At 30.6% G+C, this 25,869-nt stretch overlaps 3 protein-coding genes across 3 annotated transcripts; all 3 read right to left on the bottom strand.

Annotated features, from left to right (window-relative positions):
* Positions 1-271: 271 nt before the first annotated feature.
* MED11 (mediator complex subunit 11) lies at positions 272-1,352 on the bottom strand. Its single transcript, XM_018551808.1, has 3 exons — positions 1,077-1,352; positions 543-683; positions 272-465 (listed from the first exon to the last, which is right to left on the bottom strand). Exons 1-3 carry the CDS (start codon positions 1,150-1,152, stop codon positions 344-346), a joined length of 339 nt encoding a protein of 112 aa, XP_018407310.1. The 5' UTR covers positions 1,153-1,352; the 3' UTR covers positions 272-343.
* Positions 1,353-2,714: 1,362 nt separating this feature from the next.
* LOC108783226 (uncharacterized) lies at positions 2,715-15,918 on the bottom strand. The gene is made up of 18 exons (XM_018551741.1): positions 15,736-15,918; positions 11,756-11,835; positions 11,507-11,641; positions 11,235-11,381; positions 10,972-11,132; positions 10,666-10,880; positions 10,484-10,588; positions 9,690-10,369; positions 8,349-8,490; positions 8,024-8,201; positions 7,206-7,493; positions 5,063-5,132; positions 4,714-4,848; positions 4,440-4,586; positions 4,200-4,360; positions 3,896-4,110; positions 3,702-3,806; positions 2,715-3,604 (listed from the first exon to the last, which is right to left on the bottom strand). Exons 2-18 carry the CDS (start codon positions 11,810-11,812, stop codon positions 2,715-2,717), a joined length of 3,831 nt encoding a protein of 1,276 aa, XP_018407243.1. The 5' UTR covers positions 11,813-11,835; positions 15,736-15,918.
* On the bottom strand, positions 7,074-8,239 carry LOC108783234 (cytochrome b-c1 complex subunit Rieske, mitochondrial). The gene is made up of 2 exons (XM_018551753.1): positions 8,024-8,239; positions 7,074-7,493 (listed from the first exon to the last, which is right to left on the bottom strand). Exons 1-2 carry the CDS (start codon positions 8,146-8,148, stop codon positions 7,202-7,204), a joined length of 417 nt encoding a protein of 138 aa, XP_018407255.1. The 5' UTR covers positions 8,149-8,239; the 3' UTR covers positions 7,074-7,201.
* Positions 15,919-25,869: the final 9,951 nt, after the last annotated feature.

The following is a 25,869-nucleotide window of genomic DNA, read 5'->3' on the forward strand; positions in this document are numbered from 1 at the left end:
TTTGCACTGTTTGCATAATACTTTTAAATAATTAAGACACAACTATTTTTTTCTCTAAAATCTAAAAAAATAATTTAATCAGCACATAATGTTTATCAAGCTAGATTTTTTGCTGAGCGCAGTCATTGATTTAAAAATAGTCTATATGCAGTTTATAGCAAAAGTGGTTAAAAATTTTTTATTTGCTATAATTACCATAAAGTAAACAGGATGGTAAGAAAAGTTCTAATTGACAAAAGTATGTAAATTTATTGTAACTTGTTAAATGGGTTGTCACAAGCAACATTAATGTAATATCACTCGTTTTTACAATATATATTTTGAAGAGAGGAATATTATGTACTTATCGTAACTTGTTCTTTATACGTTCCAATTCGTTAACTCTACTTCGTGCGTGCTCCAATCTGTGCCATGCCATTTGCAGTACCTTTTGACTTGCATATCCAGAACCTTCATGTGGTTGACCTTTGAGAAACGTTTATTAAAAATATAAATATATTAAAAAGGATATGATAATAATATCGTTAAATAAATGTACATACCAGTAGAAACTTGCGTGAGATAATTAATCTGTTCGCTTAATTTAGATTCCAATTGTCCTAGAGTTTTCAAGAATTGATGTGTCTGCGACTCTGCTTGCTTCAAGCTGGATTTCTCCTTGCTCAATTCCATACAAGCTTGTCCTATACAACATAAAAGCATATCTTGAACATAAAAGTACATACATCTTGTATATCAAATATCCTTGCTTCTGGTATTTACGTCTTTATGTATTCAGCTTTGTTTTGTATGTTTGTACAATATAGTTCAATATACCAGAAATTTATACTAAACTTTCCATTCAGCGACACAAGTTGATCTAAACATTATTCTATCTTTTTTGATATTCCAGTAAGTAAAAAAGATAAAACATTTGTGTCCTATCATCAAATGAAAAGCACTCATTATAGAAATTCTTTAACAGGAGACGTATTGTTTTTCGTTCAGTGAGACAAATGCAAAATGATACTTGTATTGATATGTATTTCTTACTAGAAAGCTGTTTAATAAGTAAATTATAGAAATTTAATAATTACCTGCGCTTTGTAAACATACTACAATGTCTTTCTCGATAGTCTCCAAAATCTGAATCCTTTCCATCGGCGGCGTCATTGTGATTATTGGTAAAGGTGCAATGGAAGGTAATCAGTCTCAAGAATCGATTAAATTATACTCATTCGACGCGTTTTTCCATAAAACGAAAGAATCTGGCAGAAATAAGCGCTCTACCCCGCGAATCGAGTTATTAAGCGTTAAAGTTTACGTCTATTGAGGTTAGGATATATGCCATGGTCACGTAACACTGCGATGCGAGCATGCGCTGGGGTGCGTTCAGAATCGTCGTCCGGATGCACCCAGATGTTGTTTTATCCTTGTTGTTCACGAATGATAAATAAGGATAACACGACACCTGGGTGCACTCAGATGATGATTCTGAACGCAGCCCTGCGGTCACATTTTCATACTTTGTAGCCACACGCGCATGCGTTTTCATAAGTATGCGCCTGTAAACTAGGAAATAACCGCTAAAATTGAAAAGTTTATTTGTTTTCTACTGTGTAGTAATACACGTGCAATAATTGTTAGCGTTCAACAATGATGCTATCAAATTGTATTTGTTATTATTATTTATAACTGTATTATTTATAACCTTATTATTATTTATAACTGTAGCTTTGATTCAAAAAATTCACGTAACATCATTCACGTAACATGTTTGTTTTCTGATTGGTTGCAGAGTCGTCGTACGACAAAAATCGGATGCAGTGTGAATCCAGTAATTGGGTGAGCAACAAGGATAAAACGTATGGAGGTATTCGAATAACGTTTCCGAGCGCGGCCTAGTTATGGATTGTTATGGATATCGGGATATGTCGGTGAGTAACATAGTCGAGTGATATTACGATTTCGAATTTTGTTTCGTGTTATGTGTATACAGTAAGTACGTTTGAATACTGCAGTCACTGAACCTCAATGCCTCAGATGGCTATAATTGGAAATTTCACATCGCCGGTGGAGGATTTAAGTAAGTAAATATATATAGAATTTATATTCGTGATTTATTATATTTATATATATAAAATATAATTTTAATAAACAATGAGCATATAGCACTTCTTGATTTTTATTCTCAGAGTGATTATATCTTAACAATATAAAAATCAAGCCGATGTTTGATGACAATGTTTATTAGAAAACGATGAAAAATTAGTTGAGAGATTAATATATGTAGATATATTAATGGGCATTAATTTATGTTTTTACATAACTTTGTAACTATTTTTATGTCTACAATGATATAGTGTATTAAAAATATTATTAGATACTAAAAGAGAAAAAATAGAGGGGTGCAAATAGATCGAATTTGAATTGAATCATCGCGCGCGGTGGTTTGATTTTGAATTTGCTTAATTTATTTGCTTTATTTTAATATAAATCCAGGAAAATTTGATTTGAATTTAATTCGTTTTCGAACGATTATCAAAGATTTGATTCGATTCGATTCGACCTCACAAATGCTTTATTTGCATATCTCTAAAAAATATATATATTTATAGTATATTATATAATTATTATTTAATTATATAATTAGTTGAATTTTTTGAGAATGATTAAATTTAAATCTTGGAACACACACACACAGAATCGTGAGTAGAGAAATATTTGTACATAAATTAAAATCCTAATAACAACAAAGTTGTAAATAATATTACCAAATAATTAATGGAATAAAAGAGTGCCTTGTTCGCACTGTTTGTATTATTTGTACTGTTTGTACAGTTTGTAGAGTTTGTACTGTTTGTATTGTTTGTATCGTTTGTACTGTTTGTATCGTTTGTACTGTTTGTATACTCAAAAAGCCTTGAATATATTCCAAACGTTACTAAGTCATTTATAGAGTTATTTGAGGACATAGTAACATGCAGTTGCTCGTCTTCAGTCGAAGTATCAACTACAATAACTACATTAAACTTCCAATCTTCAATATTTAGCGGAAGTAAATTTGAAGTTAACGTAGATGGCATAATTAAACTGGTGTTAAGATTATCGAAATTTGTCTTGATATAAATATTACTGAATACTGTTTCTGATTTTTGCACGGAACCACATGATGAGTCCGAGTCGTTTAAGCACTGAATTACACTGCATGAACTTACGGCAATTTTGTCAACGGGATTATTCGGAATAGAACGAATACCGTTAAAAACCGTTAAACGGTATTTTATATTTGGATCAATTTTCGCAATTTCTATTATAAAGTCGCAACAGAAGTTATTCTGACAGATAGTTTTTGTGACATTTTTTTCCAAAGGAAACGTTTCAAAGGCATCAATATCATCCTGTAATAGAAGTATTTTATCATCGACTGTCATTGTGTTATTTTCCCGTTTCTTCCATAATTCATCGTGCTCCTTCTGATGGTGAGATGGTAAAACTCTTTGATCCTTTCTCTTTAAAGGATTTTTATTGTATTGACTTCCCATATTTGTTTTGGGTACTTTAAACACCAACATTTCCTCATGCGTAGTTGTAGGCATTATTGCCTTTCCAATTCCTTTACAACCTGCATAAAAATATTATTTTGTATATATATTTGCGCAATGAAATATTCTAATTGTGAGAAGTATTTAAAATATAATATAAAATATAATTTTACATACCTAAGTAAATTCCACTGCCAGCATTGCCAAAACTAGGTTTGTTATAGCCTGAAGCTAAAAGAGTTACGTTTTCAGCAAATGACCATCCTGCTTGTAATTGTACAGCTGCAATAATTATAATAATATTAGTACATGCACATTTGTTTTGATGAAACCTTGAGAAAGAAAAAAAGATTCTTCCTTATTTTGTTTACCTGTTAAGAATGGTACTTCAGAAATCCATGCTGTAGGATATACAAAATCAGTAACTTGGTAATCTCTTGTTAATTGTAACGGTTCACGAAAATATATATCAAAAGAAGTAAAAGTTCCAAATTTCACTCCAAAATCAGTATCAAAAGTAACTATTTCTGGTACTGTTGTTACATTAAACATAGATTTATTCATATAAAGATGTGTTGTACGATACCTATGTATTTAATAATAATTAGATAACGCATATTATAAAATTGCGAGACATCTTGTAATTGTAATTATAAAAACTAGATATATTCTAACCTGGCAATAATTTTTCCTGTGCGATCAAATACAACGTTGGTGCTGTAATAAAGCATTTTGTCGCTTAGGCAAGATTCGTTAGAGCAAGGTTCTTTCTCAGCTATATTGATTACCACATAGATTTTATTCTCCCTTGCAGCACATGATATATTTTTCAATGTCTGTGTTTTCAAAATTTCTTTTTAGATAATTTCAATACATTTTATAGTACGATATGAAAAATTGTACAGATATACATACTTGGCTGACTTGAACAGTATCTTGACTGCAAGGTGTATAATTAGCTGAAGCACTAGGAATAATAGTTGTCCAATTCTCCAGTTTTTCTCTGTCCGGCAATTCAATTGTAGTCAAACCATTTTCAGGAAAAACGATTATATCAACATTCTAAAAAAATATGCAGAAGTTTTAAATAATTTTTGTAATATAAAAACACGTTGTGAAGAATATATTAATTTTTTGATGATATAATTTATAAATTGTTCGGAATTATTTTCTTTTAAAGAAAACTTACAGAAGATTTAGCTTGTCTAATGAATTCTATATACTCATTAGAATTTCTTCTCAAAGTCTCGCTGCTATTTGTTGAATATTTTGGAGAATATTCTACTACAGCTGCTATATAAAATGTTGCATTTGGTGTTGATCTCTGTGATAAAATATGTATAGTGATGTAAATTGATATCAAGACTTATAACGAGCAAAAACAATTCAATTATATATAAATATTAAAATATGTATAGAAAATTTATAGAATAGTTTGCTGAAGATGCTTTAGATAGAACAATATATAATTAAACATACATAAAAGTGTATGCATTGCTAAAATCACTGCTAAATAGATAACAATTGCTTATGTTTACCTGATGCGATAAATGTGCACAAGCTACTAACAGATAAACGATAATCCATTGCTGATTCATATTTGATAATCTCAATTAAAGTGTCTGTAAAAAGAAAAAAAGTGGACGTAGTTTATTAAAAAATAATTATAAAAATATAAAAAGAAATAATGAATAATTTACATAAAAAGATTATGATTTGAAAATAGGTCACGTATAAGAATTGAAATTATCAATTTTTAATAGTTTCAGAAGTACGCATACAAGTTCTTTTTTAATTTAAAGGCAAAGGAATTTTGTATTTATTCTGAACCTATATTTCAGTAAAAAAAAAATTAAAATAAAATGCATTTAAAGCTAGATGTTGTGTACTTTAACGTGGTATGAACAAAATTCAGAAAAAAATTTGTTGTCACTACAACATCATGAAAATCATCGTTTTTGGCTTCTTTAATATCGTTTTCTTTACAAAACTTATGTTGTCGCAAACAAAAATGTATCAGAAATGACTCATACTTGTGTCGCAAATTTTATCGGACAGTGTTATCTGCGTGTAATTGTCACTAATTATTGGAAACGTAATTCTGTAGTATCATAGGACTTGAAACGACTCATGCTTATATATATATATTTGAGTAAAACTATTGAAAAAATTATACGTTATTCATCATTTTAATTTTTACACACAACTCAAGCACACAAAACATTTTTTTAATTCAAAGATTAGACAATGATATTTTTGTGTATTTTAAAACTCGAGCTATTTTTCATCGATAGAAAAAATTGTGATGTAATGAAGTAATTTGTACTTTCGATTTTAGAGCGTCAAAATACATAAAAATAACATGGCCTAATCTCTAATCAAAAATTAAATTTTGTGTGTCTGTGTAATTGTAATTCTTATAAAATACTAAATCACGCGTACTTCGAATCACATTGCGGACTCTTCTGGTTTCTGAACTGTATTACTTCAAAGTTTTCTACTTTTTAAACTTCAAAATAATATATCTAAAATGTAACATAGATAACTATATATAGTTCCATTATTATAGTTTTAACATAACTTTATAAAATTATATTTCTCAGAAATCAAAAGAGTTCGTAAAGTAATTCAAAGTATATTTGATTCAGGATTTTGTGGACTAATTATATGTTAAAAATCAAATGATTGATGCAATAACGTAACTTTTTCGAAAGTTTCATCTCTTTTCATTGAATTATGATGACAATTAAATTAGAAAACAAATAGTTAAAAAGAGTTAGAAAATAGTTAGCGTACCTATACATGTATAATAGTGTTAACATCTATTTCTATGTTTTGTTGACACAAATTTAATAAATCATTCCCGTGAAACTTTCTTTTTTAATATTGCGTACTTGTAGAACATATTGATAAAGTTTGCGATGGCAAAAGTTACTCCAAATTGTACAAACTGTGAAATAGATTAGACAAAGCAAGTTTAAGCATATCTGTTGTTATAAAGTAAATCCATTGAAAAAAAATTAATATAATTACCCAGAGTAAAATTATTTATGTAAGTACAACTGCAGACAAGTTTTCTCTTCGCACAAGCTTATCATGTATGAAGTGTAATACTACTGGTGCATATTTATGCCTCAAGTTACATACTTGGAGTTCCCTTTCCACGATTTCGATGCAATTGTCAACGTGGCCGGTGGCTTAGTTTTTTCCTCGAAGCGTTTTTAAACGAACAGTAGCAATTAGATTAAAATTAGTTTTTCCTGCGCATATTGCTCTGTTATTATTATATTCACGAACGTATGCTTATAATCGAGCAAGAAGAAAAATAAATTTATTTGTTATAATATACAGTTTTATATTTAGATTTTATCTGACGCTTTTCTTTTGTAAACGTTTGATCTCTGAGATGTCAATGATTTAATCGTCTTAGAATGAAGAAGGAACAATAATTCTTGAAAATAGTCTTTTGATGGTGCAATATTCTTTTTCAAAATTATTTTATTATTACATTATTTTAGAAGTAAGCTTTAATTTTAATATATCGTTGGAAGTACAAAATTATATTCATTCGTATAATTATTAATTCGAGCGAAAGGACAAAAACAGTGACGTAATATGTAATTTATATTCTTCACGGAGATTCATTAGGATTCGATACGTATCGATTTGGAGACGCATCACCCAATAATTATATTATTGTCATCTACGAATGTATATTGGGGTATCTCTAGATTGGTCATTGCTGGGCCCTTCCGTGTACGGCCGGCTGCATCAAAGTGTGAGCCATGACACGGGCAGTAGAAACCACCACGTATGATGCCGGCGTTTGGAATCGGTACGCATCCCAAGTGCGTACAGATACCCAGCACAACCAGCCACTCTGATCTTTTCACTCTGTCATTGTCCGTTTCTGGATCACGCAATTCTGATAGGTTTACCGCTCTTTCCTGTTCGATAATTGATTGCGACCTGCAATATTGATTCTGTCAGTAATCCGACATTAATTACCAATCTCAAATATTGATAGAAATTTGTCTTTACAAAATTTTATTTAAAGATTTTATTTCTATATATGTCTATTTTTAAAGTTTTACTTGTAGTTCTTATTTAAGAGATATAGTCTAAACTCTAAGAACAAAGTGATGTGATAGTATTGGCCATTTTCCTTTATATTTTTCAAAAATATTTATTCTCTATTTTTTCATTTGAGATGTTAAAATCTGAGATAGTATAATAGAGTGGTGAGCGAATATATGCAGAAATCTTAAGACGTATTTTTTGGAAATCTTTATAAGTTTAAAATATAAAAAAATGTTTACATTTTAAATTTATAAAGGTTTCTAAAAAATATCTCTTTTAGGACTTATCTCTCTCTATGCACTCCTTACTACTATACCATATGTGATATTTTGACGTTTTCTAATTGATAGTCGTTTCTTGCTAACTTGTTGATGTATGTTCGTTTTATAATTGTTAAGGTTTTCTGTTGATTTTCTTACCGATGATAAATAAAAACAGGTTTGCCGCGCCACTTAACGACTAATACTTTTCCTTCCGGTATACCGTTTAATTTTACTTCCAACTGAGCCTCTGCCAAGAGATCTCGTGAAGGCATACAAAACATTACATAGTGCAGTAAGTGAGATTTAAAAACATATAATCCGGCAACATAAGTGACTGAAAATGTATTTCATTGTATATCTACATATATCTGACTTAACACACTGAATATTCTACAGAAATATTTTATTATCATCATAGGAGAAGTATATTTGATGTAAAATTTCGGCGACAAGATATGATAGAATTTTTTACAGCCATTACCAAAAGAGGAAATGCTTCTCAGCACTCTTCGTTCATCAAGGTTTCTCGTTTTGAGATCCTTCAAAGATTCTCGCCGATATTCATCAAAATTAGGTCTCGGTATATCAGTATAAGAATATCTACGCAATTTCTTAAAATCTGGCTCAAAATAATACGAAAATAATTATAGTATACAAAGATATTATTTAGAAAACTGATAAAACTAATCATCGCGTTATTTTTTATTAATTACTTTTATCATTAATCAGTATTCTAATGTAAAAATATTATGGAATAATTAATTGTTGATTTACTGTGTATGTGATTGATTTTTAATTAACTATATAAATTACAATTCATAAATAATAAGACTAATTAAGAAATATGATTGATTCTCCTTACATAGAAAGTCAAAAATTCTGTGAAAAAGATGTTATTGTGTATTTCTATATCGAAATATCAAGTTTTTTGAAAACAATTTAGTAATATTTACATTTCAGTATATCTCGAATCTCTCCTGAAATAAACTGTTAACAGATTTTATTTTCCATATAATACTTACAGTTAATTTGGTATAACTGTAACAAGGATGAGAGACGTTTATCGTAATTTGCAACAAAAACACTAAGTACATATTTCCTTGAAAAAAACATTTTTAATAGTAACACTTATTTAAACATATTTATTATTATATCGTTGTAAAATATTTGGCAAGTAATGTCTGAAGTTTCGTAGAAATCTTACTTTTCCTCGCTTCGATTGTCAAACAAGCAACTATACAGTATACACTGATATAAATATGTATATTAACTTATCACATATAAACAATTTCGAAAATATAATATATACTATATGTATGTATACATGTGTGTGTGTATATATATATATATATATATATATATATATATATAAAATTAACACAGTAATAATAGAATCACGATAATAATTTTATAATAAACAACAATATTTCTTATATTATAACAACAAAATTCTAGTATGTATACATTTGTATATAATTATATCAAAAACATATTTTGCATTTGTATACACAATATTCAAAAAATTATGCACATTCATGTCAAATGCCACAACTTGCAAATTTACAAGAAAATGTGCAAATTAAAATTTAACTTTTGATCTAATTTTCTATTCCTTGATATTAAAAAGTAGAAGCAAAGAATTATTGAATTATTATATATTGAATAAATATAATTAAAAAATGCATGATTTCTGGAAAGTCTGTCACATAAAATTATATATGCAAAATATATTTAAAAGTATATAGACGTGTCGCGTGTATAAATATATAATTTACAATTTTGATAATAATAAAGTTATTAATAATATTATGAAATAATTAACGGTATAAAATGATGTTCTATTTGCGTTGCTCTTATTAAAGTTCCTCGAATATATTCCAAACGTTACTAAATTGTTTGTATGATTGTTTGAAAACATATTAATATGCACATGATCGTTGTGGATGTGATCAAGAAACGTCCAATCTTTAAGCGGAAGTAAATATGGATCTAACGTAGATGGCATAATTAAATAGTTTTTATAATCATGGAATGTTGCCATGATCTCAATATTGCTGAATATCGTTTCTGATTCTTGTACGGAACCGCATGATGAAACCGAGTTGTTCAAACATTGAATTATAGCGCATGTACGTACATCAGCCATAACGTCACCATAATGTCTGTATCCATTAAAAACTACTAAACGATATTTTGTACTTGAATCTATTTTCATAATTTCTATTTTAAACTCGCAACAAAATCCATTTTGACAGATAGTTTCTGTAGCATTGCCTGTCAAAGAAACCGTTTCAAAGGCTTGAATAGAATCATGTTTTAAAAGTACATGCTCTTTCGTCCCATGGTGATATGGTACAATTTTTTGATTTTGAGTCGTTGAAGGATCCATTGATTGATAGTTTCTATTATATTTAGTTTCCTTTTTTATTTTGGGTACTTCAAATATCAATACTTCCGTATGCGTAGCTGCAGGCATTATTGCCTTTCCGACTCCTTTATGACCTGCATGAAAAATTATCTTTACATGTGCACAATAAAATGTTCTAACTGCGAATCATATTATCATCGTTATGTCTATCAAATATTATTTAAAATGTAAAATATAATTTTACACACCTAAATAAATTCCACTACCAGCATTGCCAGAGCCAGGCCTGTTATAGCCCGAAGCCAAGAGATTTACGTTTTCAGTATATGACCATCCTACTTGTGTTTGCACAGCTAAAATAATAAGTAATATTATTGTATGTTTTAATGAAACCTTGGAAAAAGGAAAGAGGATCTGACATTTCGTTTACCTGTTAAAAATGGTGCTTCAGAAAACCATGCTGTAGTATATACAAAATCGGTAATTTGATGAATTCTTGTTAATTCTAGCGCAGGTTCGTAAAATAATATATCAAAACATATAAAAGTTCCAAATTTCACTCCAAAATCAGTATCAAAACTAACTACTTCTGGTATTGTTGTCACATTAAATTGGTATTCTTTATAAAGATTCGTTTTACGATACCTATTTTGATTATAATTGGATAATGTATATTATAAAATCGCGTGATCTCTTGCAACTGTAATTATAACGAAGAACTAGATATTGTTCTAACCTGGCAATAATTTTTCCCGTGCGATCAAATACAACGTTGCTGTTGTAATAAAACACTTTGTCTCTTGGACAAGGTACGTCATAGCAAGGTACTTTCTCAGGGATGTTGATTACCACATAGATGTTATTATCCCTTGCAGCACATGATATTTTTTTCAACGTCTGTAATTTCAAAATTTTTTTTACATAATTTCAATACTTTATATCAATTTCTCGCGATACAAAACTTGTATACACTGTATACTGTACATCAGATATACGTACTTCGCTAACTACAATAGTATTTTGATTGCAAGGTATATAATTAGCTGAGACACTAGGAATAAATGTTGTCCAATCCTCCATTTTTTCTCTTTCCGGCAATTGAACTGTAGTCAAACCATTTTCAGGAAAAACGATTATATCAGCATTCTAAAAAAATATAGGTTTTAAATAATTTTTGTAACATAGAATATGTTTGTGAAAATGCTAATTTATATTGATGATACAATCTATAAAATGTTTAAAACTACATATTTTTTTTAAAGAAAACTTACACCCTGACTAGCTTCTTTAATAAGTTCGACATATGCGTCAGAATTTATTCTCAAAGTCTCATTACCATTAGTTGAATATATTGGGGGATACTCTACTACAGCTGCTATATAATTTGGTGAATCTGGTGTTGATTTCTGTAATAAAATATTTAAAATTTATAGATATAATGACATTTCAGATTGAATAATATAGTTAAACATATTAAAAATATATATTGTTGTTAAATAGATAAGAAGTTGCTTGTTTACCTGATACGATAGATGTGCACATACTATTAGATAAACAATAATCCATTCCTTATTCATCTTCGATACTCTCAATTATATTTCTGTAAGAAGAAAAAAGATATAGTTTACTAAATAACTATGTAATAAAAAATAATAAATAACTTACATGAAAATGTGGAAACAAGTCTTGTATAAGAATTAAAATTGTAGAGTTTAACAATTTCAGAAGTATGGATGGTTTTTTTTAATTTAAAGGCAAAGCAAGTTCATATTATAGAATCACTTTCTGTATTTATATTCATTTTGCACATATATTTTATTAAAAAGATTATTTTACATCAAAAGTTGAAATATCTGACAAAGTATTATTTTATAAAATGTAACTTTTGTTTGTAACGGGGAGTACTTCATACCATTTTATTGAAAAAATAGAGTTTCTAACAGAAATTCCAACTGTATTGATCGTTATAAGTAAAGTACATGAAGCTTTTGCTTTAACACATATTCCATTGAATGATTCAGAATCACAGTTCTATTTAATTCTTTGATTATGAAGTTCAAGGTTCTACATACCTTTAGATTTTCATAAATTTTAATTCCTTGATTCTATTCTTCCTTATCTTTCAAAGCGAAGAAAGTATTAGTTTTAATATAAACCTCAGCATGACGTATAAAGAAAAATTTAATGTTTAATATCAATTTTCATTTCAATGTTTTTAATTATTAAGAATTTTATGTATTCAATTTGTTTTCAAACTGTTAAATTATTTTCTGTTGTAGTGGCTCAACGAACACTTAGTATATAATCGAAACGTTCCATATTGTATATTAATGAATAACTAGTTTTAACCTTTGACTTAAATTAATTGTTTATTTGTGTTTCACCTCATTTTTATTTTTGCCTTTTATTTTAATTGCATTGCAATTTGTGCTAGGAAATTGATATTAATGTTCTTACAGAAAACGCCAACGTATAAAAATTTCTTATGTTAAAATATTCATACAATATTGCGAACGTCATGTTTACAGTGCATTTATTTAGGTTATTTGACTTCAAAATTTTACTTTATTTATGTATGAAAATATGAATATTTTCATTTTATAAACTTCAAAGTATTTTCATATCAACTTTTTATATCGAATTAATACCACTCCAATTAAATACAAAGAAAGTGTTTGTAACGAAGAATAAAAGAACGTCTGTATATGAATATATGCGAAATCTAAACAGGCACGAGACCATGAGTCAGTCCCAGCTGATTGTGACTGCGTTCGATTTGATCACTCGTGCGCTTTAAGCGCTTATAATCATTATTCTGCCTTTGGCTACGTTGTGTTATTTATTGCAAGTATTGAAAATTTATAGTATACGTAACGTAAATTATAGATTTACTTGCAAATAAATAACGGAACATTTTCATTGTTTATTAGACGTAAAATAAACATAGAAGCGTTGAACGTGTTAAAATCGAACATAGTTTTTGTGAATTAAATTTCTCGCGCATGCGTGGCGAATTTAGTTCAGTAGAGTACTCCCTTTATATGGCCTATTATTATAAATATTTGTTTAAAAATTATATCTTAAACATTTTTTAAAAATTAACAAGTTAGCAAGAAAGCAATGAAAAATACATAAAAATTTTCATGATTGAATAGTAATTAGTTAATAATAGTTAAAAGTTAAATAAAAAGTTAAAAGAATATTAACTTTTAATTTCATTTAGTTTTTAACTTTAAAATCATGAATTCCAGTGATTAAGGACGAACGAAAGTGCAGCATTGTTGTTGATACGCACATTAATAAGTTAAGTGGATTTGTCCAAATTACTCCTTTTTATTTCAAATAAAATAATAAAACTTAGTATTTTAAATTTTAGTTTATTAATTCTTTTATTTTTAGTTTCACACTTTTCTTATCTCTGTAAATGCTAATATTATATTTTATAAAAATTTATATACTAGAAAATTAGTTTTAAAAAAAGGTCAATATATGTATAAAACGCTTGTCGGATCGTGTCCAAAGATGAATATGGATCGCATATTTTGTAATGGTCTGCATTTAGAGTACGTTATCAGTATTACTGCGTCATGCATCCTTTTACGTCTAATAAGCGATAATAATGAAAAAAACCATTTACATATAATTTTTAAAAAAACGTACTAGTATTGCAAGTACACAGAGGAGTACAAGTTTACTCACATTTTTAAACGTTACATTTTGTTTTTCTTTCGTAATATAAATATTAAAATATTTATGCAAAAATACTAAAAATTAGTTTTTTATACAAGAAATATCTTCATTATTTCGTACAATTTACAAATAAGATATTAAATTTATTTGATTTATATTATAATTATTTTATTATCTAAAGTTAATCGATTTATAAAAATAGCCTATTGTAATTTATAATAATAAAAATGTTTTTGAAAATTAACCTTGAGTTAATTCAATCAATAATGTAACTTTAATTTAATGTAAAGTAACATTTATTTATCCAACTCGGATAATTTTAATTTATTTTATTTGCGTAAAGTTACAGTACGCTTTGCCCAAACACTCTAACCTACTCAATCACTAAAATCCGTTAAACTTTTGCTCTTATAACGACCTATACATATACGGTATACTGATTTGCAATCTCTGAGCTATGCATTTGCAAAAACCAGGGAACCTTAACAAGAACCTTGCACACTTTGCCAACAAATTTGCTTCACGCAAATTTTGATTTTAAATAATATTTTGCATTTTCATACATGGAGTAAGTAGATAAATTTAGAAATTTTCAGTTGGTGTGCCAACACACAGTTTTAAGAGAGAATTATTTCTCACGCGTATACACAATTTGACTTTCAGTTTTTCTGGATATATCTTAAGAATTTGATAGACTTCGTGAAATATAAAAGATGGCTTGAATGTCAAAGTGATCGAGAATAAATCTCAAGCACTTTCGAAAGAATGAAAAAGTTTGACCAAATGCTATGATTAACTTAATTGGGGATTAATTTATCAAGTTGTAATATTAGAAATAATAATACTTTCGTCAATGTGGATAAAGTTATGAACTTTTCGTTATTGCTAGGTTGAGATTTTGTCTGTAAATTTTGTTGGCAAAAAAATTTGATATATGCATAAGGCTGATGAAATGTTGGCAGAAATATAAATAGTTAAGTTTATCGTCAAAATAAATAGTTGATTGATGTCAAGAAAACAAGTTTTGGCATACTTATTACAGTTTGAAAATTGATGACAGAAATAGAACAGAATCTGCATTCGTCTTCAATTCTACTCGATTTTTGCTGCCAATTTGCTTTCAAATTTTGACAACAAACTCAGTCGATAAAACACAAGTTCAATGTTTACACAAATGATGCTAATTTGCTAGTGATTTTTAATCGAATTTACTATCAATCTACTATTATATTGCGGATAGTTTATTTATCAAATAATTAGAAATTTTGTAAATAAATCTATTGGTTGATTGAATTAATTACGCTTAGCAATCGTAATAATTTTTAAGTTAAAAAATTTGATAAAAATATAATACTGTGCGAACCGTTAATATATATAATTTCGACAAAAGGAGAACGATAAGTTTCCAGTAATTAGCGAAAAATTACCTGCGCGCAGGTAATTTTTCGCTAATTATTGGAAATATTATTTTTTTAAGCAAAATTCTTGGAATTTAGAATTCGTATACATATTTCATCATGATGACTAAATTAGAAAATAATTAGCTGAAAAGAGTTAGAAAATAGTTAGCATATAATAGGATAATAGCGTCCTTCCCAGGCGACATTTTGTAAGTAATTTAATAAAGCATTCTCGGGCTTGCATCTGCATAAAATCTTCCTTAACATTGTACTCGTAGAACATGCCAATGAAGTTTGTGAGGAAAAAAGCTGCAATATTCTAAGCACAAACTACAAGGTAGATTAGTTTGGTACAAATACAGGTAACACCTGATGTTATAAAGGGTCTGTTGAAAAAATTGATTAATTACCTGGAATAAAATTATACTTATGTAAGTATAACAGTACTGTGTAGCCGCGACAAGTTTCCTCCGTGCGAACTTATCATGTGCGAAGCGTAATGCCGTACTGGTGCACATACATGTCGTTAGAAACTTCAGTTTCCCTTCCCCACAATCCCGCTGCGCGATCGTCAGCGCAGTTGCTGATGTGGTTTTTTTTTTCCTCCGAAGCGTTTTCAGACTGCCATTCCACCGCGAGTGACGGTTAGGTTCGTTTTCCACGAATATTGCGTTGCACGTTCACACCTCACGTACATATATGCTATATACTAATTGAGCAATAGGAAAGATAATTTATCTATTATTAGACAGGTTATCGGGAGACTTAAGTTTCTCTAATCTACAATGTGTTCTTTGCTTGTGCTTCCTGTTTTTTGTTTCTTATCATATTTTATTTCTTACCTTTTTGCTTCTTACTTAGATTTTTGTTTTCTTTTGTCCAAGACAAAAGTTGAATTTCAAAAGAGATAAGAAATACATGAAAAGAAAACGATTGTCGATAAAACGGTCGACAAGGAGGAAAAAGGCACAGAAAAACAAGAAACAGAAAGTAAAGCACACATTGTAGATTAGGCTTAGGTGTGTCATAACATAATTTATGTCAGACATCAGGGTAGAATTTTATTTGGTAACAAATTTTATCTTTTAGGTCAGGTTCTTTAAATGTTTTCCATATTGTATCAAACAATGTGTGAAATTATAAATAGAAAATTTATAGATCGTCTAAAGTCATTTCCAAAAATATATTAAAAGGTTTGAAACACATGCATTTTAAAATACACATATACACTCGTATATCAATTTATATGGCTCATAACATTATAAATAGACATCATTCTAAGAAATTCGACATGTATTATGGATTATTTACAAAGGAGTAAATCTATAAACTTTTATAAAATGTTTTTAAGTCTCTTTGACTTGAAGAATTCTGAAAAATCGTTGATTTATGAGTTGCATATAAATATGATACAATCTATCATATGAAAGAATGAGGATAATTGTTTTTATATGACTTGTATTAATAAAATTAAAATAGTTTATATTCTTCGTTGAATATACTCTCATGTCATTACTTGATATAAAGTTTAATTTACGGAAAATTTGCATAAATAAATATTATAAATAAGGTACATATTTTCAATTTTTATTCGATATTCCTTATAAATTACTATTTTTAAAAGTAAGGAAATTTCCATAACATTCTTCTTCCGGAAAAATGTGTTTACGTTTATGCTCATTCCTATTTGATAGCTTTAATTATGTCACATAGTGCAATAAAACTAACAATAAGATAAGATAAGACTCAACACAAAAAGGAGAATAATTTTTGACCAATGAGTTCTATTTTTAAAGTATTTATATTTTAACAATTCTATGAAAACATAGACTCATGAGATTAAATCTAAATACAAAGATGTTTTATGTCATGGGAATATGATGTACATTATAATTAAGATAGATCTCTAATTTTAAATGCTGTACGAAATATAGTCATTAATTATTTTCTTATGAAAGAACAGAAAGAAGAGAAAAAGCAAATTTGTGACTTATATATTTAACTATAAGATAAGAGAACCACACTGTATACCGATTGATACATTAAATTGACTAATTTACACACACACACACACACACACACACACACACACACACACACACACACACACACACACAAAAAATAATTAATAAATTAATTAATTTCTATTATCACACACATACATATATGTAAAAAAATAATGTTACATGAATATGATAAATTATGAGAATATATATTAAGTTGATTGGAATATATCGTTTATTTTACTTATTTGATTATTATTTTGGAGTACTGTGTTATAACTTACAAATGTTATATTGACAAAATGTTAAATCGGTGTTGATGGCTCAGTCGTTGTGGACATATAATATGAAAGAAAGAAACTATTGAGACAATAACAAGCGCAAAAACATAGAAGAAGTATCACGTCTTTGTAGACAGATTCACATTTAAACAGTAAATCAGAGCCAATTTAATATATCAATTTTATATCTTACGATTATATATTTTACGATAACAACTTTCGTTGCTAGTATAACAATTTGAATTCATATCGTTATATCATATTATTTTTTTGTTATTATAGATATAAGATAATCACGCTGTGTTATTAGTTGTGTCCTATCTTTCTGAAGTGGATGAATCGTATTACGAAAGAGAGAGAGGGAGAGGGGGAGGGGAAGGGGGGAGAGAGAGAGAGAGAGAGAGAGAGAGAGAGAAAATTAAACTATTGAAAAATAATTTAATATACGAAGATTTGATACTAAATTAAACAAATAACTAATTAATAAGGATCGAAAGTGATCTTAAAATCAGAAATGAGTTTCAGATTTTGAACAATTCAAAATGTTTCAATTTGCTTCTATTGATTGTATGTTATGTAAATAAAGAATTGGATTGTATTATGATTTTTTTTATCTAAAGACAAGTTCTTTGAACATTATCTTACGATATAAATTTGCGTATCGATACAAGGTAATGTCGTAAGGTGAAAATTTTGAACAAAATGAAAAAGAATGCACAATTGTGCGAGACAAAAATATCAAGCGCGTGTAAAAATAAAAAAGCGGACAGTTGGACATTTATATTTAGATCTGGAACATTTTTTGCGAACAGTAAAATATCGTGTATCATTTTTAATAAAATTGCAAAATATCTTTTTTTCATTTTATTTATCAATTTAACTGTTTCAATTTAATGCATGCAATATTGAGTATGGATCGAAGAAAATTGATTGACAGTTAATAAACATTTCCTGCAAACTTATAATTAGCAATGCTGATGTTTCATGAATATTAATTTCGACCCACTGGATGGTAACTCAATCTGCAGATTCCGTCATGTGGTACGTGTGTATCTCAAACACGTACGTCTATTAGCCACAGCGCGAGCGGTTTGAATCTCGGATAGATGTACGCAACTCTGCAAAATATTACCACGATCGTCAGTATACCGATCGTGATAAAGTTTGTTTAATGTATCCCTAAGTGCGCACCAGTTCTCTGCTAGAAGCTCTATTAGATAATCTATACTTAAAATTTAATATATAAAATTTTCTAAAAACTCTTTCGTTAGACAATCTATAAATGACGTTAGAATACGAAATAGAATTCTATTTAGAATTTCATGTATCACACGGTGCGCGTGATGTGTTTTTTCCTGCTGGATTGCTTGTCTTTTGGTAAATTAGGTAGAGATTCTGCGTTCTGTGTGATGCAGTTTTAATAATTTACTAAAACGCAAGTAATCTAACAGGAAAAAGCACATCATGTGTAAAATAATTTGATTAAAAGTTAAATCAATGATTTGATTGAAAGTCAAATCACTGATTTGATTTTTAATTGAGTTTAATTTTTGTCAAAGCGCGATAATTGTATTGTTGTAGCATCGTTTATTGGTTTTTTACCTCTTAACAATGTAAAATACTGCTAAAGATAAAAACAAAGTATTTGCGTTCGATGTGTGTTACTGACAAATCTCTGTTCTGTATCTTTTTATTCTTTTTATGAGGGATTTATCGCTCGTTCCATTCAGAACGAGACAATGCGATTGTAGGATTAGTCTTGGTCAAAACGATTGTTAGCAAGTGGTCCACCGAGCCCAATTGAAGTTTCAAGATCGATCGATTTGTTGCACCAGAGCCTGTTTAATTAGTAGTCCTAAAGTGAACGCCTGATCGAGTTGAGGGCTGTTAAGTGCGAATTAGACTAATCCGTAGGTTAAATCTTGACCAAGGATTGGACGAGCTCGTCTGTGACTTCCATTTACTCTCTTATCCTCGGCTGCTCCGTTATGCGATTAAACGAGGTCGTAGCATCCAACTTTTACTTTTTATAGTGTCGGTGCAAGAGAATTTCAAAGCAGCAATCTCGGTCTCGAAAATTCGATAGTCTGTGATTATCGCTCTCAATCAAGGAAAATAAACTTGATATATTGAGATAGAGAGAGATTATATAATTAGTTTTAATTATTTATTAGTATGTTATTTGTATTATTGTCGTCATTTATTATATTGTGTTAAATATTAATTGTGCTAAATGTATTTACATGTTTTATGTGACGCTGTCATATTTTTATTTTTGGTAAAATATTTAACTGTATTAAAAAATGCATATTAATATAATAATTTTTTCTAAACTATAAATACCGATGAGAATAAGTCATTTACGGTCAAGTTGGATACTTCTAATATAATTTCGTGTGAATTTATATACTACGTATAAACAATTTTGTATGTTGAATGACATATTAAAATCTATGAATAGTATATTAAAAATCTATAAATAATTAATTTATACATTGCGAAAAATATTACCTCGGCCTGGAGTCGAACTAAGTCTGAAAAAAATTTCGGCGCGCATTTAAGGATCTACATACATAATATATATAAATTCACACGAAATTATCATATATTAGAAGCATCCAAGATCCAGTTTGACCGTAAATGACCTTATTCTCAACGGTATTTAGTTTAAAAACTCTCACGGTCCAATAAGATTTGATATTGATAATTTTTTCATTTATTTTTTGTTCGTTTTAAATTATTCCAATATATTAAAATCTTTAGATAGAATTTTCGTTTTATATATATATATATATGTGTATATATACATATATATACATATATGTATATATAAAATATATATATATATAATATAAACCTAATTGAAAGCGAATATCTCTTGTTCTAATGTTATTATACATTATAATTTCGATTATGGTATGTTAAGTACCTTTAACAAGAGTTAAGAATACGAAATTAGCGCACGGAAGAGAGAGAGAGAGGGGGGGGGGAAGAGAGGGAGAGAAAGTTAGAGAGAAAACTATTTAATAGTCAAGTATTCTTGGCAGAACTGTTGAATTGGAGATCAGAATACCACTATAAGCTTCTCCATTTTCTTCTCAGACTAATGTAATTAAACCTATGATTCAACGCTCGTATCCGCTTGTATTGCATTTCAGCCAGTTTAATCCTCTCGGTAACGACATCGTTGGAATGCGAAGCGGTTGTGAATGGCCGTGGTGTCAATCCGCTAATGTGTCGATAACAGAATGTAATGGACCCTAAATGTCACATTCTTATCCAAGCGTGATTATAGCAGGAGTAAATTACGTGACTAGATGTTACAGAGTATACAATGTAAACAGGATATAATTACATATTGTACAAGCTGTGTTTATAAAGAAAGTAAAATAAAAAAATGTGAAAACTATTGTTTTCAATATCAAACTATATCTTTCATTCTAAGGACAAACATAAAAAAAGTAAGAGTAAAAAAAACCGTGTCATGCAAGACTTACCGCGGGAGGGGTCTACAATAGAAGTCGTAGGGTCTTAAGTCGTAGAAAATTGATCAATCATAATCGAGTATTCTTTTCATATTTGAATGTGATTGGTCAATTTCCTACGATCTAAGACCTTGCGACTGCTACGACTTCTATTGTAGACCCCGCATTAGAGTACTGCAAAATTTGTCGTCGCGAGCGAAAAAGGAATAAAAACGAAAATTAAAAGTAATGTAAAACTGCGGTCATGTAAATCGACGAGAAGGAAATGAAGGTGTAGTAAAAGTAATGAAAATGCCGTTTCTTTTTATACGTGGGGTGACTGAAAGCTCGAACTGAACGGTAACTGTCCTTCATCCCGCAATGCATTTCCGTTACTTTGCACGATTAAGTTTTTTTTCGGACGCGGCTTACCGCATTTATACGGCGGAACTTACGGCTTTCCGTAGCCGCATGAGTTGCTCTTTACGGTAACTCGGCTGTTGTACGGAGTCGCTGGATCGGGGCGAATAAGAGGTCGTATACGAATCGCGTCGACTTTCTGCTTCCGCGAGGGCCGCGCCGCCGTCAGCCGCCGTTTGCAAGAGCGAAACCTTTGGAGGCAAACAAGTGTGCAAGTCGGCGGGGGTGTGGTGGCCGGCAGCTTTGCGAGGTGCCCGTAGTTCGGCTGGTGCGCCAGCGGCCAGGTGGGGGTTGATTGTGCGCGCGGGGGTGAGTGGGGGCTAGAGTGAGCTCGTGAAAATCCATGGTGGGGGTTTCGCAAGCCGCGAAGCAGCAGTGCGTCGCGACTCTAGCTGCCACGCGGTTGTCTATCAATCTATTCTCACTATCGGGGGGTAGCCTTCTTTTGTCCCCTTGTATCAATCAGTGACCGATCGTAATTCATCAATTTGGCACATTTCCACCCTCCTCTGCTCTTTTTCTCTCATCCTCTCTCTCTTTCTCTCTTTTCTCTCCCTCCCTCCTCTCTCTTCCTTTCTTCCCCTCTCTTTCTTATTCTCTTTCTTTTTGTTACTCTCGCCATCTCCTCTCTCTCTTTCACTTGTGTGTGGTAAGCCACCCTGTCTTCTACCTCCGAACGTTACCGCATTATTTGGTCCGTTTTATTCGTCGCGCTATCAAAGTCACGACTCGTGATCGGTGGTCTACCCTTCTGGTCCCCGGTAGAGTACGCTTATCGCGAGGACTATTTTCGTGACTCGATCGGCCTCCGTCGATCATCATGATCAGCGAAACATCGTGCGTCGCTTGAGTGTATCTCGAGGTGTTGCCCGTGAAACGAAAACGTTCACCCGCGCCAAGTGTACGCTGCTGGTGCCCCTCCATCGGCGAGCCGCAGCCGGTGCGCGGCACACCGTACCCCATTTCAAGTGAGTATTCCGAATGAATTCTCCGTCCCGCTTGCGCTGCCAGTCGCACGGGGGGTGCGCGAGTACCCGATATACTTTTCCCCGGGTACTTGATCTTCGATCCGAATCCGCTCCCGCCGACCAAATCTAACTTGGATGCGGGTAATTGCAACGGTTCAAGGTTTCTACCTTAAAACCACGGTAAATCTTGGCGTAAAAAAATGTATCTTTATTCTCTCGTCTAATTGGAGTAATCGAAACTGTCGATATTCGATTGGTCTCGGATGTATACGGTGTAGCTTACAGTTATTTGAACGTATCGAATGGTCGAAAACTCATTTTAAAACGGTTGCAGCGATTTGTTTCACGAGTATCCTTAGTATTGATGCTTCAAGTTCGTTTTGACGTAGTCGATATCGAAAGTGTCAAGTCTTGTAGATTTTCGCGTAGAATGACGATAAATTTGATACCTGATCCTTAACTATTGTTCTAATAAATATATATAATGCGTTATATATTATGTGTGAGACAAATTTTTCTTGATACGTTTCCTTCATATTACGCCTTAGATATCATGAGTTTGAGTGGCTTTTGACTATTGTACTTGGGCTTATAAAAAATGAGGTGACGCGTTAGTGCAGCACAATCATAAAATTTATCGCACTCGTCGAGCAGAATTAATTTGCTGCCACCGGAAAAATTTATTATTTGTACAAGGACATTATATTATTTGTGATGACATTCGACGGTAGAACTTTATTGCATTCAGAAACTTTGTTACAATGATATACTCTTGATTAATACTCTTGAATACGTAGGTAGAATTGAATTATCTACCAAGGCAATGTATTGACAGCTGTTTCTACATACATATGTGTACATTTCTTGTTGAGTTATTAATGTTATTATTTCTTGATGAAATATTTCCAGGAAAAGAAACTATTAGTTTTTGAAAAATTTACATATGAAATAAACAAGAGCTGGGGTAGCTAGCAGAAATAATATAATTTTCTTTCCTATATATCTTCTGGGTAATTCGATTCTTAAAGAAATACTGAGTTATTTATTCAATGAATTAATTGCTCAATCGTGCTTTAGCAGGAAACGTGATTTTATGAGGCACGATTTGTGACAATTAACTTAGAGAATATCTTGATTTAGAGAAATCTCTGTAGTATGTAATAAACGTCTTATGTAAAAGAAAAGTTACTTCATCAAGACAACGATTTATCGGAAAAGTGGACTAACCGATTTCTCTGGAGGTGGGAAATCTCTCGACCATACTCATGGTGACATACATATTCTCACCTTAATGGAGCGTGTTACAGCGATAAGAACGGCTATTTCATTTTACATCCGGCGGCGAACCGCGCGCGAACCAGTTTTTTTTGTGAACGTCGCTGATTACGTCGAACCGCCTTCATTCGAGAACAACAAATCGATATTTTACGCCCCATCGTGTGCCCCTTTTATAGCGTATTTATTTTAGAAAAAAAGACTCCTCCACGCCCAGTTGGTAGTCTTGATGCGCGCGTAGATTGTGAGCTGGAACGAACAAGGTCGAGGATCCAAGCTCTCATAATATATTCATGGAATTAAGGCTTATCTACATCACGCTATCTCTCTGATATTTTATCGGCTCTCCCAGTTCCCCCACTAAAACAAAGTTATCACTGCTAGGTCTCCGCCATTCGAGGTTTCGAATAACTAAATTGAAATATTGTCTACATATAGTTCTTAAACAGAGTATTTTGTATTCAGCATAGGTACTATGTCGTCTTTTACGAGATTTGGTGTCAAGTTTCTCTCTTGTAACGAAAATGTTGAGAAAGGGAAATTATTATTTTTTCAATTTTGACATTCGATAGTCGAATGCGACTAAGCGAATAATTAAATCGCTAATTAAAGTTCTGTCAACAATAATTCGAATTGAAATATGTGAAATATTAATATTTCATCATTTAACAATTTTCATCATTCAGTAATTTTGAAAATGAGTATTTAAAGATCTCGGTTGAATTTTTATATTTTATTTTTATTACTTACTAAATGAAAAATTCCTTACTAACTTATTAAACAAAAATTGATTTTAAATGTCAAAGGAAACATTATGCATCCGTGTCCCAATAAGTCTACCATTAGTGGTACTTAAAATATGAACGGAAAGGAAGTGACGTAATATTTGATACACAAGTGCTGATTATGAGAGTAAAATACTGTTTCCTTAATTACGTTCATTAATTAATTCTTGTTCTATTATTTTTTCTTCGAGTACTTTTATTTGTTACTGCTTTAAACGAACTATTATAATTTGTGACAGAAACATCTGAGTAGAATTTTATTTAATTTCTATATTGTATAATGTGAAAAATACGTAGAATTGAAATATATATATATTAAAATACACACACATTAAAATATAATTAAATAAAAAATTATGAATATCAAAATTCTATCCTAAAATTCTAATGTAAATTGCAAATCGTCTAAAGTGGACTTCAAAATTGGCATTGCAAAAAATGAGATAAGCTATTAAACCGAAAAGAGATGAGCCATGTACGTATAGTTGTTTTTAAATAAAACTCTGAATTTTAAATTGAATTTACTTAAAATTTGTGGGTTGGCTATTTCAGTTTTGCATTTAATTAACGTAGTTATTACACAGACATACATTTAAAAGTAAATCGCAGATAATAATCACGTTTCAATTAACGTAACTCCTACGAGAGGCTGACAATGAGAGCATCCGTTTGCTACGTTTTGCGTGATACGAATGCCTATTTAATTTGTGAGTGCAATTTCGAATAAACTTACATCATTGGTCAAAATTAATGGTTTGCTGAGTCTTATTAGTTGCTTTGTTCGTGGGTTTGAAAATTTCGTTTGTCATACGAAACGAGACAAATTCAGAGTTGGTCGGAAGTGCGTTGGCGCTGGGTAAATAATGTTGGTAAACTAGGAGTTCACGAATCCGAAGACCAAAACCACGAAGGGCATTGTCGCAATGAGCTATTTGCATTTCTCCAACTTCCATCATTTATGAGTTGTATTACACTCGCAATTGGGGTGAACATGTTCAGCAAACGTCGTGCAACGACACGGAAGGGTTACCGCTGACGTATGACGCATAAATAAGTACGCAAATCTAAGCGACCATAGTAAATGAAATTGTTGTGCTGTCGCTTGGGAGAAAATCTGAAATAATTGAGCATCTTGATGTATTCGAACTAACGTTGCGGAATACTAACGGGAAATTAAGTAGGTAGAGTTAGCAAAGCAATTTGCGCGAGTTGAGTGAAAAAGTGCAGAATAATACAGCGTATCCGTGATAAGGGAGGGTGAGATTAATTATGAACGTAATTACGAACCTACCGTTCTCTCTCTCTCTCTCTCTCTCTCTCTCTCTCTCTCTCTCTCTCTCTCTCTCTC

Source organism: Cyphomyrmex costatus, unplaced genomic scaffold (genome assembly GCF_001594065.2).
Source record: "Cyphomyrmex costatus isolate MS0001 unplaced genomic scaffold, Ccosl1.0 scaffold146, whole genome shotgun sequence".
NCBI lineage: Eukaryota > Metazoa > Arthropoda > Insecta > Hymenoptera > Formicidae > Cyphomyrmex > Cyphomyrmex costatus.